Source organism: Falco punctatus (assembly GCF_963210335.1).
Source record: "Falco punctatus genome assembly, contig: scaffold_40, whole genome shotgun sequence".
NCBI lineage: Eukaryota > Metazoa > Chordata > Aves > Falconiformes > Falconidae > Falco > Falco punctatus.
Window position 1 is genome coordinate 192,082 of NW_027660300.1, and position 17,037 is coordinate 209,118.

The 17,037-nt window shown below is 53.8% G+C and overlaps 1 protein-coding gene and 2 long non-coding RNA genes across 3 annotated transcripts in view; 2 read left to right on the plus strand and 1 right to left on the minus strand.

The window, feature by feature from the left end:
- LOC308057213 overlaps nt 1-17,037 on the minus strand; it is a 183,746-nt gene that overhangs the window by 43,367 nt on the left and 123,342 nt on the right. The gene's annotated exons all lie outside the window — the stretch shown is intronic.
- LOC308057220 overlaps nt 1-17,037 on the plus strand; it is a 74,683-nt gene that overhangs the window by 12,406 nt on the left and 45,240 nt on the right. The window lies entirely within an intron of this gene.
- LOC308057206 (olfactory receptor 14C36-like) lies at nt 9,210-10,692 on the plus strand. The gene has a single exon (XM_080411336.1). It carries the CDS (start codon nt 9,557-9,559, stop codon nt 10,496-10,498), a length of 942 nt encoding a protein of 313 aa, XP_080267462.1. The 5' UTR covers nt 9,210-9,556; the 3' UTR covers nt 10,499-10,692.

Genomic DNA, 17,037 nt, shown 5'->3' on the forward strand with positions numbered 1-17,037 from the left:
TTGAAATGACACTTTGTCTCAGAGTCCAAGTGCCTTTCTTACTGCAGCCATAACCAGCTGGGCTGCTGATGGCCAATCCCCCAAGGGAACGGGACACTCCAGGGACCTCAAACTCGCCTTCATGGCCACGTGCCTCCTAGTGGCCTATGAGCTTCTCAGATGTAATGGGTGTCATAATGATAGCCCAGACCATCAGCCTGCGTGTGGCCTCGGTTACTCCTTGATTAGCGGTTCCTGAATTGGAGAAGGCAGCGATAACGAGATGCACAGCAATGGAAGAGATGGCCAAGGACCCTGCAGGTGCCATGAAGGCTTTGCAGGAAGAAGTGTGAGAAATAGCCCCGAGAGCTGTGCAAATTGGAATGGCATTAGATATGAAGCTGGCGTCTGAAGGCAGAGTCTGTGCTGGTTTTAATACCAGTTGTTGCGTATACGTAGATCAAAGTGGGAGAATTTCTACAGATACATGTGTAAAAAAAAAAAATTGGAAAACATTCTAATATTTGTCGTGAGTTCCAGAAAGTTTGCGCCTTCTATGAAATTGAAGTCAATTGGAATATTCTGATGTCCTGGTTTCCTGATTTACAACTATGGGTTAAGAAGTTCATCTCCAGATACCTTCCTCCTCTTTCTCTTTGATCACTCCAATCCATTTTGCCTATGTATCTTCTGCTTTAAGGTTCAGAGAGGAAAAGCTGGACTGTCTTTCAGTAGTGTCTGTAATTTTCCCTATGGGCAACTCTTCAGTAGTGGCAATAGACCTCATGGGGATTTGCTTGAACTAACAATTATACAGCTGAGAAATGTATTTTTTATTTATTAATTTCTAACCCACTACCACCCCCCCACACACACACGATAATTAATCCCTCTTTTATTCCTGTGTACAAGCTGTTCTCTAAGGAAAGCAGCCAATAATTACTGCCAAGAATTTGCTATATTCAGCTGCAGAGTTGGTTGAAGAAGTCTGATGTAAAGTGATGTAAGTCTCATGGAGCTGAGGACAGAAATCGTGGGGCTGGAGAGCTGAGGAGCAAGGCTGTCCACGCAGTGATTAGCTCCAGGGACTGCTTTTCCTACCTGTCTGCACCTCCTCAGGAGACACTGTGCATCAATAGCAATTGGAAAAGCCTTCTATCAATTCCCCAAAGTGCTCATTGCCTGCCTTTCTCTTTCACTGTACGGCTGAAACTTATCTCATGAAGTGTAGGAGCCAAACTTGAAGACCAGATGTCCCTGATGGAGGAGACTGGGCTTGTCAGGGCTTTCTGCCTCGTCATGAGCCCAGGGTGTCTGTGGTGCTGTGGACTTCAGGTGTTCAGAGGAGACTGAAGAAACCTCTCAAGAACACCAAGTCAGGAGCAAAGCCCACAGCCCCTGGAAGCGTTAATGTGCCCCGCTGAGGTCCATGGCTGAGAAAGCCTCCCCATGGCCTTGTTAGAGCCCATCCTTGGAGGCTGTGAGGGCAGGAAGGCAAAGGCGCTGTGCAGGCAGCTCTGCTGCTGAGCAAAGCCTTGGCTTGCTTGATGAAGCAGAAAGGCCAAGCCGTGACCTGCAGCCTGTGGGGAGGTCGGTGCTGTCCCTCACACAGGGCTCAGGGCTCTTCCTGGGGACCATGGAAGGTGGGCATCCAATGCCCAGTGAAGGACAGCAATGGCACAGCAACCTCCAGCTTCCCCATGGGGCTGCAAGGAGGCAACGATGCCCCAGTGCCGTGAGGACATCATGTCTTGTCATGGCCCTCAGAGGCAGAGACAGCTGCCACAGCCAAGGGGACACAGACCTGGGTTCTACTGGTGCCTTCCAGCCTTGCCAGTGCCCTCTGCCATCCCCACCATAGGCTGTCCTGCATGCTTGGAGCCCTGGCCCTGTTTCCCTGCAGGCTGTAGGCACCATCTCGCTGCCCTGCCTTGCTCTCACCCCAACATTGCCATACCTTTGCTGAGGTACCTCCACTCTCACCGGCTGTTCCTTGAAACACAAACCATGGGCTGATCCAGGCTCCCTCTGGCTGAGCCCTCGCACCGCAGCAGGACCCCTGGAGTGACAGTTCTTCCTGCTGAGCTCCAGTCTCTGCTTTCCTAGTTGAAACTTGGTGACATTTTTTCCTCTCTCCTGCTGTTTTCCCCTGCCCAGGAAAGCTTTACCATCTCAGAAAATACCCTTCCAGCAGGGAATGCAGCCAGGAAGCCTTTTCTTATGCTCTGCTCTCTCACCAGAGAGAAGGAATACTCACATGGTCTCCCAAACCACGTAACTGCTGCTGCCTTTCAGCTTCTCCCAGGGACATGACCAAGCCGTGTGCCTGCTGCTGTCCCATCATGTCCCGAGGCAAAAACAACCCCTATCCCAGCCCTTCTCCTGGATGGGGCTATGGGGTCCATTTTCAGAGGGACTGTCCCAGCCACGTTCCTGATGCTGGCCTGTCACCTCCAGAGGCAGAACTGACCTCACAGGCCCCTCACAGCCAGGCACGTCCTCCTGCATGAGGAGTTCCTGAGACCGTTTTTCCCTCCCAATACCACACCCCTCCATCACCCTCATTCTGGCCCAGGTCCTGACCACAGAAAAGCATGCTTGTTTCATCAGATTTGTCAAATATCTTTCCCACAAGCCATTTCCCACAAGCTCATCTTCATCTCAGACCCTCTATTTGTGTTGACGCATTTTATATATGCCTTTATAGCTCTATGGTGTTTTTTCAGGTTGGACTGACCTCTGGAGGTCATCGAGTCCACCCCTCCAGCTGAGGCAGGGTCACCTAAACCAACTTTCTCAGCAACTTGTCTAGGTAGGCTTGCAATATCATAGAAGCACAGAAACAGAGAATCATTTAGCTTGGAAAAGACCTTAAAGATCATCAAATCCAAATGTAAACTCAGGACGGCCAATTCCATCACTAAATCATGCCATGAAGAATTGCATCTACCTCTATTGAAACACCTCCAGGGCTGGTGATTCCACCAGCTCACTGGTTCCAATGCTTGAGCACCTTTGCAGTGAAGATGTTTTTCCTCATATCCAATCTGAACCTCTCCTGGTGTAACTTGAGGCTCTTGCCTCTTGTCCTGTCACTTGTTATCTGGCAGAAGACTCCTACCCACCCCATCTACAACCTCCTTTCAGGTACTTCTAGAGAGCAGTAAGGTCCCCCCTGAGCCTCCTACTACCCACACTAAACAACTCAAGTCCCCTCAGTCACTCTTCATCCAAGCAGGGATCCAGACCCTTCACCAGTTTTGTTGCCCTTCTCTGGAAATGCTCCAGGACCTCAACGTTTCTCTTGAAGTGAGGAGCCCAAAACAGAAACACGTTGTTTCAGGTTTGACTTCAGCAGTGCCGAGTACAGGGGGTTCGTCACTGCTCTGGTCCTGCTGGCCACGCTCTTTCTGATACCAGACAGGATGCTATTGGCCTTTTTGGTCATCTGCACACAACTGCTGGCTCATGCTCAATCATCTGTCAGTCCTCACCCTCAGGGTGCTTCCCCAGCAGGCAGCCTTCCAGACACTCTGGCCCAAGCCTGTAGCCTTGTGTGGGGCTGTTGTGACCCAAGTACAGAACTGGCACTTCTGGTTGAACCTCATACGACTGGACTCATCCAAATTATCCAACCTGTGCAGATGCCTCCGCAGAGCTTTACTACCCTCATGGAGATCAACACTGCCACGCAACTTGATGTTGTATGCAAACTCACTGAAAGTGCACTCAATCCCCTTGTCTGGGTCACTGATGAAGTTCTGAAACAGGACTGGCCCCAGCACTGAGCCCTGGGGAACGCCACTGCTTATGGGCCATCGTCACCTGGATGTCACTCCATTTACTCCCCCTCTTGGGGCTTGGCTGTCCAGCCAGCTCTAACCCAGCGTGGAGAACACCCACCGAAGCCATGAGCAGCCAGTTTCTCCAGGAGAATGCAGTGGGAGGTGGAGCCAAAAGGCTTTCCTAAGGTCCAGGTAGACAGCATGCACAGCCTTTCCCTCATCTACTGGGCAGGCCACCTTGTCCCAGCAGGAGATCAGATTCATCAGGCAGGACCTGCCTTTCATAAACCCATGCAGGCTGGTCCTGACCTCCTGGTTTTCCTGCGGCTCCTGTGCGATGGCGCTCAGGATGATCAGCTCCACAACCTTCCCTGGCACTAAGATCAGGTTGACAGGCCTGTAGTTATCCCGATCCTCCCTCCTACCCTTCTTGTAGGTGGGCACCACTTGACTAACATTCAGCCTTCTTGGGCCTCCCCAGTTAGCCAGCACTGTTGAAAGTCATCGCTGTGGTGAGGCAATAGAGAAACACCAATGATTTTCAAAGTGTCCCTGCATCACGGGATGTCCATGGTAAAGGACACAATCAAAAGCACCTTGTCCTTTCTGGGTATGAGGTTCACCGGAACCACATGTCCTCTGGGGCTGCAGAGGCATCACTGGCAGCAATGCCTTCTCCTGCAGCACTGCACAGTCCAGCCCTGCATGTCTCTGGTCCCAGGGACAGCATGGATTGCTCTCCTTTGGGACATCTCATTTCACCTTCACAGTGACCTCTGCCCACCACCCCAGCATGCTCTGCAGCCAAACATTTTGCTTGCATGGGACCTTGGACACTTGGTACCCATTATTATTTTTGTTGTTACATGTCTGCGCTTGGCCCAGGTGACACAGGTGTGGTTCAGGGTAACTCTGCTCTGAAATAAACTAAATCAGGGAGAGGAAGGGGAAAAGTCTTATTTAAGCAGCGTGAGGAAGCCTTAGGATCAATAACCTCACATCTTCTTGGGGAATTTAGAGATCCTGTGGGTTTACATGGCAGGGGTTTGGGAATGGTTTGGAGGTGTTTGTAGGGCTGGCAGAGGTGAGAAGAGACCAAGAGCTGACTCCACGGCCATAACAGCCACTTTCATTTGACTCCAAAATGGACCAGCCCCTGCCCAAACCTGAGCCAAGGAGCAATTCTAGTGGCACCTCTGTGATCCCCTATGGCAGAAAGGACCAAACACAACGGGAGAGGAGTGAGAATTATGTGAGAGAACAACCCTATAGACATCAAGGTGAGTGAAGAAGGAGGGGAGCCGCGAGACAGAGGCTTGGTGGGATCCTGCAAGCCAGGGGTCAAGTAACCACCCGCTGACAGTCACAGGGCAGCACAGTGACAATGCTCCCTTAGGTGTCTGCAGGCACTTTGCATCGGCATTCTAGCACAGCTGCCAGATGGGCCAGCAGCTGTGATGCTCCCCTGGATCTGAAACCCTGCATCATTCGTGTCCACCTTGGTTCTAGGAGCAAAGAAACGGTGGAGTCTCATCTCCCAGGGGGAGTGAGGCAGGAGAGCAGCAGAGTGCAGGCCCCAGGTCACACACTGGCAGGCTGTGGCCTGTGCAGAAGGAGGGAACGCTCCTTCGGGTGCCCTGGAATTGCCCCACAAGCATAAACTCCATTTTCAATGTTGGACCTGTTGGAGGCTGCTGTCCTTGCCGAGCAGCTGTGCTGAGCTCTGCCACCTGCCCTGGCACTTGGTTCCCTCAGTGTCACAGCTCTGTCTGTAACAGGACGGGCTCCAGCTGCCTCTGCGTGGGCCCCTGGCTGAGGGCACTGCTGCACATCTGGGCTGAAGCCCCCCAGCTGTGGCACCAGCCCAGCTCTGCCTGGCCACAGGGCAACCTGGTACCAAGTGTCCCCGAGCCCGTGGGTGCAAAGGCTTTGCTTCAGAGCAGAGACGTGGCCTGGGCAAAGGAGAGCTGAGTCTTGAGCCCTCGGACTGTGCAATGAAGTGCTGCAATGGGCTCTGCAGGGCTTACTGAAGCACTGAAGACATCCTCCCCGCCCCTGCCTGTAAAACCACCTAACACACCTAAAAACCAAAAACACAAACCAAAAAACCCCCAGTCAATAGTAAGACAAAGGTAACTGTGGTAGTGACAGATTGCAACCTCCATGTCAAACAGCCCTCAAACGAGGGCAAAACCCCGCTTGGGGAGCATGTGCAGTCAGTGAAAGCCTTCCGTGGTGCTGCCTGAGGGTGAGCACTAATGTACATCACGAGTGAGAAACCTGTAACCTATCCCGTGTAGGTAAATGAATAAGCAATGTGCTATGAAGTGTCAAAGTGGACAATGAGGGGATAAGTGAGTGGAGACTCCATGGGAACTTCTGGGATCAGTGGATGGGCTCTACCTGTCATTCCCCCTAGGGACGCCTATAGGGTAAGAACTTTATGCTAGCACGAACTCACGGTAGCTGTTGCTCAGGATGTTGCTTTAAGCGTGTTTTGCAGTCAGTCTACCATTACTGGCATTCCTTGAACCTTACTCTGTCACAAACTTGCATAATAAAAATCTTCAGCTGAAGTTCATTTTCTATAAGTCTCTGGAGATGTGAGTAGGGGTTTTAAGGGCTCTGACTCAATGATGCTGTTAGCGGGGTTCCTGGATAGGTTGGTAGAGTCACCCTCGGATACAGTGGGCTGTCAAAGCACAGGTCGTGGGCAGGTTGGTCAGACACAAGGGTCTCGTCTGTCTTCGGAAACTGGCCGGCTCATTAAAACCAAGAGTCTGAGGAACCCCCTCGTCTTAGTGTGAAAGCACTGCTGCACACTGGGCTGAAGCCCCCCAGCTGTGGCACCAGCCCAGCTCTGCCTGGCCATAAGGCAACTGGTACCAAGTGTCCCCGAGCCCGTGGGTGCAAAGGCTTTGCTTCAGTTAGCAGAGACGTGGCCTGGGCAAAGGAGAGCTGAGTCTTGAGCCCTCGGACTGTGCAATGAAGTGCTGCAATGGGCTCTGCAGGGCTTACTGAAGCACTGAGGACATCCTCCCTGCCCTGCCTGCAGAACCACCAGACACACACGTACACACACGCTCCGTTAGGAGTACTTGGATCCTTTGCTGCAGTCTTCCTTCAGTGCTGGCTACGGAAGGGTTAACAAAAGTTGATGCTCATGCAGAAAACTTTTTCTAGTAAGGGAATTGCCAGTGCTGGAAATAAGTGTGTCCCCCCAGGTGAGGCAAGGCCCATGAGGGATTGCCTCATCCTGCTGCCCATCAGGTTCCCCTGCAGCCCCAGGGACAGCTGGAGGGAGCCCAGAGGGGCAGAGGAGGGAGGCAGGGAGAGCTCAAAAGCAGACCTTGGTGGGAGGCTGCTGAGAGCTCCCTGCTGGAGAAATCTGTAGAGCCCTTGAGCCGGTAAGTGTGTGGCTGCAGGGCAATGCCTCTGCAGTTGCTAGCCAGGTCTGCAGCAGCTGGGGCCCCCCCAGCCTGTGGGACCGTGTGGGAGCCTTTTGCTGTGGAGGAGGCCAGTGTGCTGCAGAGCAGGGCTTCCCTGCTGCAGCGTGGGAGGGCCAGGGCATGTGGGCTGCCTTGTGCCAGGGCCGGCTGCAGGGCTGTGAAGGTGGCTGTGCAGGCAGGGGTGCCCAGGGCTGTCCTTGCCAGCAGGGTCCCTGCAGCCGCGGGGGCTGTGTGCTGGGGCAGGGGCTCTGCCGCCTGCCAGGGGCAGCTCTCAGCCTGCCGGGGGGCTCCCCACAGCTCTGGGGGCATATGGACTGAGCCCCGAGAGGGAAGGATCTCTCTGCTGTTGAGAGTGTGCTGCATGGCTGAGCGCTGCTTACAAGGATAGGTTACCCTCAGAATGTGTCTGGATTAGACTTTTCGTATCGAAGGTCAGCGCAGGGATTGCTGTGATAAATCCAGGGCTCTCCTCAATCTGTGTTTTCAGTTTTCTGTTGTTGGGGGCAGGAGAGGGAAGGCAGAAATGTTAATGGAGATCTCGAGTTTGAAGATGTCCCTGAGACTGCCAGCTGTAACTGTGAGTGATGAGGAGGTCTGCCAGGAGCCTCCTGAAGTGCCCTCAGCCACTCCTCCGCCTATGAACAGCAGCAGCAGCACCTTTGCTGGAGCCATCAGGGTCGTTCTGAGCTGCCCTTTTCCCGCTGCGGACAGGACCCTGCGCCCAGCCAGTGCCCTGCAGAGAGGCACGTTTGTGCGGGGCCAGTGCACAGAGGCAGAGATGTGGTCTGTGAGCGCTGACAGGGAAAGACCTGGCACAGGGAGATACCTCCCACAAGGAAAATCTCCTGACATCCAGGATATTGCAAGGACTGGTAGGAAACTTCAGACAGAATTGTTGTTGAAAGCAGAATCAGAAAGCTCTCTCTGACCATGTGCAGTGCAGACCCCTTTCTCTGAGGCATCCCCCTGGCTGCTCTCCCCCCAGCAAAGCCTCTGCCCTCAGGGCTGGGGGTCCCGAGGTGTGAGCCACCCCCTCTGCAGCCAGAGCTCCAGCAGAGCCGCGGTGCAGCTCTGCAGCCACGTGCCCCGGTCCCTCTGCAGAGCACAGGGGCTGAGAGCAGCTGCCCGGCAATGTTGGTGTGTGGGAGGTGGCGAGCAGAGCTGGGCAAGGGCAACGCTGCCCTCAGTGCCTGGCACGCTCGCCCTGGACACTCTTACCTAGACCATCAGTGAAATTTTACTTCTTTCTCTGCCTTTTGGTGTTGGTTTTATTCTCTAGCTCTTGCTGTCAGGCTCTCTGGGGATGGGTGTTTCAGCTGCAGAGTCACACTCTGACCTTGTGGGTCCTCTCCTGCAGGTGTGTCCATGGGAACAAGTGTCCCAGCTTTCCTCTCAGCTGTGGGGCTGTGGGCAATGCCCTGTGTGGGGCTGGGCAATGGGCTGGTTCTCCCTGAACCTGATGCTCTTGTTAGGGCACTTGGCTACCTCCTTGAAGTTCCCTTCCAAGCAGCGCGTTGCCCTCCAGAATGGAAACCTGTCCCCTCGCACCCATTAGTGATCTGAAAGCCCCACGTAGAGGCGTAGAGTTTCTGTGATGGAGAAAACGCTGTTGGGGTGGGTGAAATGAGCTGTGTATCCTTGGCTGTGGGTGGGATGCTGAGTTCTGATGAAAGCCTACAACCTTTACTGGTCTGTGGTGGGTCAGTCTGTTCTCAGCAGTGCCTTGTGGTATTTCAGGGTAACATGGGAGTGTGGCCACCATTCATCTCAGGAAGGTGCAAGCCCATAGAAACTGGGAACCAGCAGGACAGACCACCTCCCCTCACTGTGCCCTCACCCACAGGCAATCCTCTTGCCTCACAGACCTCACTCTGTTCCACCTGAGGGCAGCAAAAATGCTCTGCTTTTCTGACATCCGAGAATACTGAACAGGAGAGATGGGGGAGCTGTGAAAAAAACTAAAACTCCCTTAAAATGCCTTCACCCTTCCCGTTCCTTAGCACTGGCGCTGCAGACGCTGAGCAGCCCTTCTGCGTTGGCACTGGTTTCACAGGACAAAGTTAAACACCAGGACTGGTCCCTGCCCCCACCCACTGCTGCAGAGTGGGGCTGGCTGGTCAAGAGCCCGTGGGCAGATGCCCTGCTCTTCATCGCCCACACGGCCAGCACCAAGCAGGGCTGCAGCCACACAGCTGCAGGAAGGTCTCCGAGAAAAGAGAGGGATGTCTGTGTGTGACAGGGGGATGGTCTGTGGGAAATGGCTTTGATTTTGCTTGCAGAAGTCTCCCCTAAATTATCACTGTCTTCTTCTCCTGTGACAGGATCATATGCCAGAGGCAGCAGATGTCCAACAGCAGCTCCATCACCCAGTTCCTCCTCCTGGCATTGGCAGACACGCGGGAGCTGCAGCTCTTGCACTTCTGGCTCTCCCTGGGCATCTACCTGGCTGCTCTCATGGCCAACGGCCTCATCATCACCACCGTAGTGTGCGACCACCACCTGCACACCCCCATGTACTTCTTCCTCCTCAACCTCTCCCTCATCGACCTGGGATCCATCTCCACTATTGTCCCCAAAGCCATGGCCAACTCCCTCTGGGACACCAGGGACATCTCCTACTCAGGATGTGCTGCACAGCTCTTCCTGATTGTCTTTTTCCTTTCAGCAGAGTATTTTCTCCTCACCGTCATGGCCTATGACCGCTTTGTGGCCATCTGCCAGCCCCTGCACTACGGGACCCTGCTGGGCAGCAGAGCTTGTGTCCACATGGCAGCAGCTGCCTGGGCCAGTGGGTTTCTCTATGCTGCGCTGCACACGGCCAATACACTGTCACTGCCGCTCTGCCAAGGCAATGCCCTGGGACAGGTCTTCTGTGAAATCCCACAGATCCTCAAGCTCTCCTGCTCACACACCTACCTCAGGGAAGTGGGGCTAATTGTGGCTGGTGCCTCTTTATTATTTGGCTGTTTTGTTTTCATTGTTCTGTCTTACATGCAGATCTTCAGGGCTGTGCTGAGGGTCCCCTCTGAGCAGGGACGGTACAAAGCCTTTTCCACGTGCCTCCCTCACCTGGCCGTGGTCTCCCTCTTTGTCAGCACTGCCATGTTTGCCCACCTGAAGCCCCCCTCCATCTCCTCCCCATCGCTGGACCTGGTGGTGGCAGTTCTGTACTCGGTGGTGCCTCCAGCACTGAACCCCCTCATCTACAGCATAAGGAACCAGGAGCTCAAGGGTGCAATGTGCAAACTGATAGCTGTATCTTCTTCTGAAGGAATAAAATTTTGAATAGCATTTATAATGTAATTCATCACAGACCCAGACTGTCTTCTGAATGTGTTGTAGTTGCTCATGGTATTTCATTTCTGATAAATTTGTCGTCCCCATTCTAATTCCCTCTGTGATTTTCTTTTCTGAAGGTGCCCTGCTCTCTCTTCATCTAACAAAGCCAAAGGGCCATTAAACCACTATGTTTTTCCTGGGATTCTTTCATCCAAGGCCTTTCTTGGAAGGCTGCAGGGACAGTTCCTGTGTCCATAGATGAAGGTTTAAAAGGTTCCTCGCATGGCAGCAGTACCAGGGAACACCACCCCTTTAGGCTCTCCAATACTGTCCTCCTTCTACCTCCACACTCCCCTTCTGACCCCCTGCCTTGGTGTAAGGCCTGAGTGCTCTGGCAGCTTGGTCACTGCCGTGCTGCGTGGCAGTCCTGTGAGCGCAGGCAGGGGCAGGCAACGGGCACTCTGTGACGGTGCTGGCCTCCATCAAATGCTATGGATTTGTGGAGACCACCTGAATGCAGCACTGCAACGTGCTTCCTTGAACCGAGGTCCCCGTGCCCATTGCTCATGACGAGGGCCATCTCCGCGAGGTGCCGAGCAGGGCGCGACACCCCCGGGCTGAGGTGCTGCCAGCCTCTGGCAGGGGCAGCAGGAGGCCAGGCAGTCACTGTGCCCGCTGCAGTGCTCTGCCTACGCACGTGCCAGGGACGGGCTCGTGCCTCTGAGCACCCCTGTGTGCGTGAGGCTGGGGTTCAACCACGCCAGCAGTGCATGAGGCCAGCTGAGGTGGGGACACCTCCCAGGGCACCGCCGTTCCTGTGTGTGACTGCAGGAACAAAGGCCACTGTCCCAGGGAGATTCATCTCACCCGCCTTGGGCAGGCTCATTGCAAGTGCCTCTGTCTGATCACGGCACCCTTTCTGGATGGTGCCCTCAAATGTATCCGAGTAATCAGGGAGGTTCTGGGGTCCTGGCAAAAGGCAGACATCCAGCCTTTGTTCAGGAAAAGCAAGAAGGACAATTGGGAGAAATACAGGCTGGTCATCCTCACCGTAGTGTCTGGGGAAATGACGGTGGAAATACTCCTGCAGCCAGTTCCAGGTAGTTGTGGGACATCAAAGGGATTGCTGCACCCATACGTATTGAGGCAAGAAGGGGATGGTTTGTACCTGGACCTTTGCAAGGGGTTTGACTTTTTCTCCTGCACTTTCTGTATAGGCAGATGGGTGACTTCTGGAGTGAAGAAATGGAGGACACTGTGGGTGGGAAGTTGGCTGGCGGCTTGTGGCTATGTCTCGAGCTAGCTCAACGGCATCAGGGAGCGAAACCTGACCTTGGGAGAGAGACACAGTTATGCTTGTTGGAAGGAAGCCATGGGAGCAAGAGGAGAACCTTGAAGATAGGGAGTGGTCTGCAGAGCTTGTGGCCTTGTAGATAAAGGTTGTTGCTGAGCTGCTGTGTCTGTATAAAAAAAGAGCCCAGAGTGGAAAATTGCTGAGCACAGTTACAGGCTGACACGTCAGCCCCCTGCAAAGGTATAAAAGTCTTGCTTAATTTTAATAAAGTGTCTTTGAGGTGTCTTCAAGTGTCTACGTGCCTTCAATCCGCTCCCAGAGTCGGTGCATCATACGCCACAGGGGCTCAAGACCAAATGTCACCAGTGGTCAAGTCCTCCTGGTGGCCACTGACTAGTGACATCTTCCAGTGCAAGCAGTTGGGCCAACTGTGTTGAATGTCTTTATTGTCTCCCAGTACAAGCTGACAAAGTGGCTTTCAGACCCTTCTGTGGATGATGCCAAAGTGGGCAGAGCCCTTGAGAGATGCCATCCAGTTCACCCTGCCTTGAGCAGGACAGCTGGACAAGGGCCTTTACAGGGGCCTCTCCCAACCTGAGATATTCTAGGAGTCATTGACTCACTTCCCTGGAGAGCTCAGTTGGGATGGGATAGCAGGGGGAAGAAGGGAAAACAGAGGCGCAGAAGCAGAGACAAAACAGGGTCCAGTAGAAACAGAGCAGTTCCCCTGAGGAATGTTCTTCCACCCAAACGGTGGGTAGGAAATCCATGAGATAAATTTGCTGAGAGAAGCTTCCCTTTATCTGCTGGGGTGCTGGGCCACGGGGAGGGTGACGGCTGAGGACGGTATCTCGTGGTCAGTTGTGTCTCAGGGACTCACATTCCAGCAGGAAGCCAATGGCTGTGACGGGGGCAGTGAGGCCAGTTCTGCCTGCGGAGGGGACAGCCCAACAGCAGCAATGTGCCTGGGAAAGGGGCGGTGAGGTCACCTCTGCCTGAAACAGCGCGTAGGGCAGCCCCTGACTCATGGCTGGGACACGTGCTGTTAAGCTCCATCTGCCCGTGTCTCGGGCAGGCCAGCAGAAGGCCCCTGGGTGGCACATGGGCTGTGAGATCCCCTCTGCCTAAGGACCTGGGCTCACTCCACCGAGGGGCTTCTTTCTTGCTTGTCACGTCGCTGCTGCCTGAGAACATGGCAGCACAGCAGCAGGCACACCGCTTGCTCGTGCCTATGCGAGAAGCTGAAAGGCTCGCAGCCTTGGAAGAGCGCGGTGAGGCCGTGGCATGGTCAGGGGAAAGGCCACAAGGAGGGTGACGGGTCGGGATGCCCGCCTGAAGGGTGGTTTCCCAGGTGGTGGAGCTTTCCTTGGAGGTAGGGAAGAGCAGGAGGGAGAAGCACTGCCAGCCAGTGCAGCTGGGAAAGTGGAGACTGGAGGTCAGGAGGAGGAAATGTCACTCAAGGGCTTGTGCTGTGGTGGGAGACGTCGTCCAGAAGGAGTGTGAGATCAGTGCATGTGTGTGTGTTTGCAGGAACAGCGTGTGAGGGTGGGCAGACATGAGTGCATGTGTGGCAAGGGCAGGGTGAGAGCAAGGTGGGGAAGCCAGATGGGTGCCTGCAGCCTGCCGTGGAAAAGCAGCAGCCGTGGGACAGCGTAGGACAGCGTGAGATGGAAGGCAAAGGGCACCGGCAAGGCTGGAAGTCACCAAGAGAACCCAAGGGTTGTCCCCTTGCGTACGGCCATTGTTTCTGCCACCAAGGCCCATGAGAAGACGAGTTGTCCTCTGGCCCTGGGGCCTCATGGCCTCCTTGTGACCACTTGCACTGAATTCTTCTCCCTTGAGTGATACTGCCCAGTGAAAGTTCCCAGCATTGGCCACAGCCTGCCACCCTGAGGCCTGGCACCTGCACTCCGCTGCTCTCCTGCCTCACTGCCCCTGGGAGATGAGACTCCATCATTCCTTTGCTGCTGGAGCCAAGGTGGACAGGGGTGACACAGGGTTTCAGATCCAGCTGAGCATCACAGCTGTTGGCCCATCTGGCAGCAATGCTAAAATGCTGATGTAAAGAACCTACAGACACCTAAAGGAACATTGTCACTGTGCTGACCTGTGAACGTCGGGGTCAGTGGGTTGACTATTGGCCTCCATGAGCCCAGCAAGCCTCTCCCTCACTGCCCCCCCTCCTTCTTCACTCACTTGGTGTTTCTAGGGCTGTTCCTGTGCCTTGTTTCTCACGCCTTTCTCTTACAAACGCTGCACACTGTCTTATGGCCTTTCTTGCATTGGTTTTTCACAGAGAGAATTCACAGCTAGAATTACTTATGAGCTCAGGGAGGTAGCAGGTCCATTTCAGAGCCAGCTGAATGTGGCTTTCTTGGCCATGGGGCCAACTCTTGACCTCTTCTCACCTTTGTCAGCCCTACAAACCCCATGACCGCTCCCAAACCCTTGCCATGTAAACCCACGGGGTCAGAAAAGTCCCCAGTAAGATGTGAGGTCATTGATCCTAAGGCTTCCTCAGGCTGGTTAAGTAAGAGTTTGGCCCCTTGCTCTCCCTGGTTTAGGTTCTTTATGGCAGAGAAGGGACGCGTTGGACCTCAGCTGTGGCACCAGGGCCAAGATCAAACATGTAACAAAAATAGCGGGTACCAAGTGCCCAAAGTCCAATGCATGCTAAATTTTGCTGCAGAGCATACTGGGGTGGTTGGCAGGTGGCACTGTAACGGTGAAATGCAATGTCCCTAAGGAGAGGAAACCCAGCTGTCCTCAAGACCAGAGGGACAAAGGGCTGGACTGTGCAGTGCTGGCAGGAGAGGACATGTCTGTCTGTGTTGCCTCTGCAGCCCCAGAGGACATGTGGTGCAGGTGAACCTCATGTCCAGGGAGGACAAAGTGCTTTGGAAAGTGTCCTTGGCTATGGACATGCCGTGATGCAGGAACACTGTGAAAACCGTTGGTCTGTTTCTCTAAATGCATTACCCCAGGGGTGACTATCAAGACTCCTGGCTATACTGGGGAGGCACCAGAAGCCTGGGGGTTAGTCAGAGTGGTGCCCACCTGCAAGAAACGTAGAAAAGAGGTTCCTAGGACTGTCAACCTGATCGTAGTGCCAGGAAGGTTGTGGAGCTGATCATCCTGAACAACAGCCAACAGCAAGCATAAGACAAGCAGGAGGTCAGGACGAGCTAGCACAGATCTATGAAAGGCAGGTACTGCTTGATGAATCTGATCTCATTTTGTGACAAGGTGGCCTGCCTAGCGGATGAGGGAAAGCCTGGGGGTGTTCTCTACCTGGACCTTAAAAAAGCCTTGGACAACATCTCCCACTGCATTCTCCTGGAGAACCTGGCTGCTCATGGCTTCGTTGGGTGTTCTCCACGCTGGGTTAAAGCCGGCTGGACAGCCAAGCCCCAAGAGGGGTAGTAAATGGAGTGATACTCACGTGACGACCCATAATTACTGGTGATCCATGGGCTCAGTGTTGAGGCCAGTCCTGCTTCAGAACTCCATCAATGATCTGGATTGAGTACACCCTCAGTGAGTTTGCATACAACACCAAACTGGGTGGCAGTGTTGATCTCCATGAGGGCAGTCAAGCTCTGCAGAGGGATCTGCACAGGTTGGAGTGTTCAGCTGAGTCCAGTTGTATGAAGTTCATCCAGGATAAGTGCCAGTTCTGCACATGGCTCACCACACCCCCACAGAACTCTACAGGCTTGGGGCAGAGTGGCTGGAAGGCTGCCTGCTGGGGAAGCACCCTGAGGGTGAGGATTGACAGATGGTTGAGCATGAGCCAGCAGTTGTGTGCAGATGACCAAGAAGGCCAATAGCATCCTGTCTGGTATGAGAAACAGTGTGGCCAGCAGGACCAGGGCAGTGATGGACCCCCTGTACTCGGCACTGCTGAGGCCACACCTCAAACCAAGTGTTTGTGGTTTGGGCCATTCAGTTCAAGAGAAACGTTGAGGTGCTGGAGTGTATCCAGAGAAGGGCAACAAGGCTGGTGAAGGGTCTGGAGCCTTGCTTGGATGAAGAGGGTCTGAGAGGACTTGGCTTGTTCAGTCTAGAGCAGGCGAGGCTTCAGGGAGACCTTTATGCTCTCTAGAAGTACCTGAAAGGAGGTTGTAGATGAGCGGGGGGAGGTCTCTTCTGCCAGATAACAAGTGACAGGACAAGAGGCAACAGCCTCAAGTTACACCAGGAGAGGTTCAGATTGGATATGAGGAAAAACATCTTCACTGCAAAGGTCCTCAAGCATTGGAACAGGCTGCCCAGGGAGCTGGGGGAATCTCCAGCCTGGAGGTGTTTCAGAAATACACAGTTGCAGTGCTTAGGGACATGGTTCAGTGATGATTTACTGATACTGAGGTTACGGTTGGATGTGATGATCTTTAAGGTCCTTTCCAACCTCAATGATTCTGTTTCTGTGCTTCTATGGTCTTGGAAGCCTACCTAGACCAGTTACTGAGCAGGCTGCTCTAGCTGACCCTGCCTCAGCTGCGCAGTTAAAGGCCAGTCCAACCAAAAAGCAAACCATAGAGATATAAGAGCATCTATAGAATGTGTCAACACAAATAGAGGAGCTCATCTGAAGAATGTTTCTCCACTGAAATGGATTGCGGGAAATGTATTTGACAAATCTGAGAAAAACAAACTTGTTTTTTGGTGGTCACATCCCTGGACAAAAGGAGGGTGATGGAAGGGACTGGTATTAGGAGGGCACCTGGGTCTCAGGAACTCCTCATGCAGGAGGACATGCCTGGCTGCGAGGGGCCTGTGAGGTCAGTTCTGCCTCTGGAGGTAACAGGCCAGCATCAGGAACGTGGCTGGGACAGTCCCTCTGCCAAGGGACCCCACAGGCCCCATCCAGGAGAAGGGCTGGGATAGGGCTTGTCATGTCCATTTTGCCTGTGGACATGACAGGACAGCAGCAGGCACAGGGCTTGGTCATGTCCCTGGAAAAAGCTGAAAGGCCAGCAGCAGCCATGTGGTTTGGAAGACCATGTGGAGGTGACTTCACTTTTTTAAGGGGAAAGACCACCAAAAAAACCCTAACAGGTTGGGTTCCCTGCTTGAAGCGTAGTTTCTGAGATGGTAAAGCTTTGCTGGGCAGTGGGAAAAATCTCAAGAGAGGAAAAAATGTGACAAAGGCAAGCTCTGATGGTGGAGAGTGACTATGGGGAGGAAGAACTGTCACTCCAGGGGTCCTGCTGCGGTGCAAGAGCTCAGCCAGAGGGAGCCTGGATCAGCC

Coding starts and splice junctions, on each gene's coding strand:
- LOC308057206 (XM_080411336.1), top strand. CDS start 9,557: ATGTCCAACAGCAGCTCCATCACCCAGTTCCTCCTCCTGGCATTGGCA.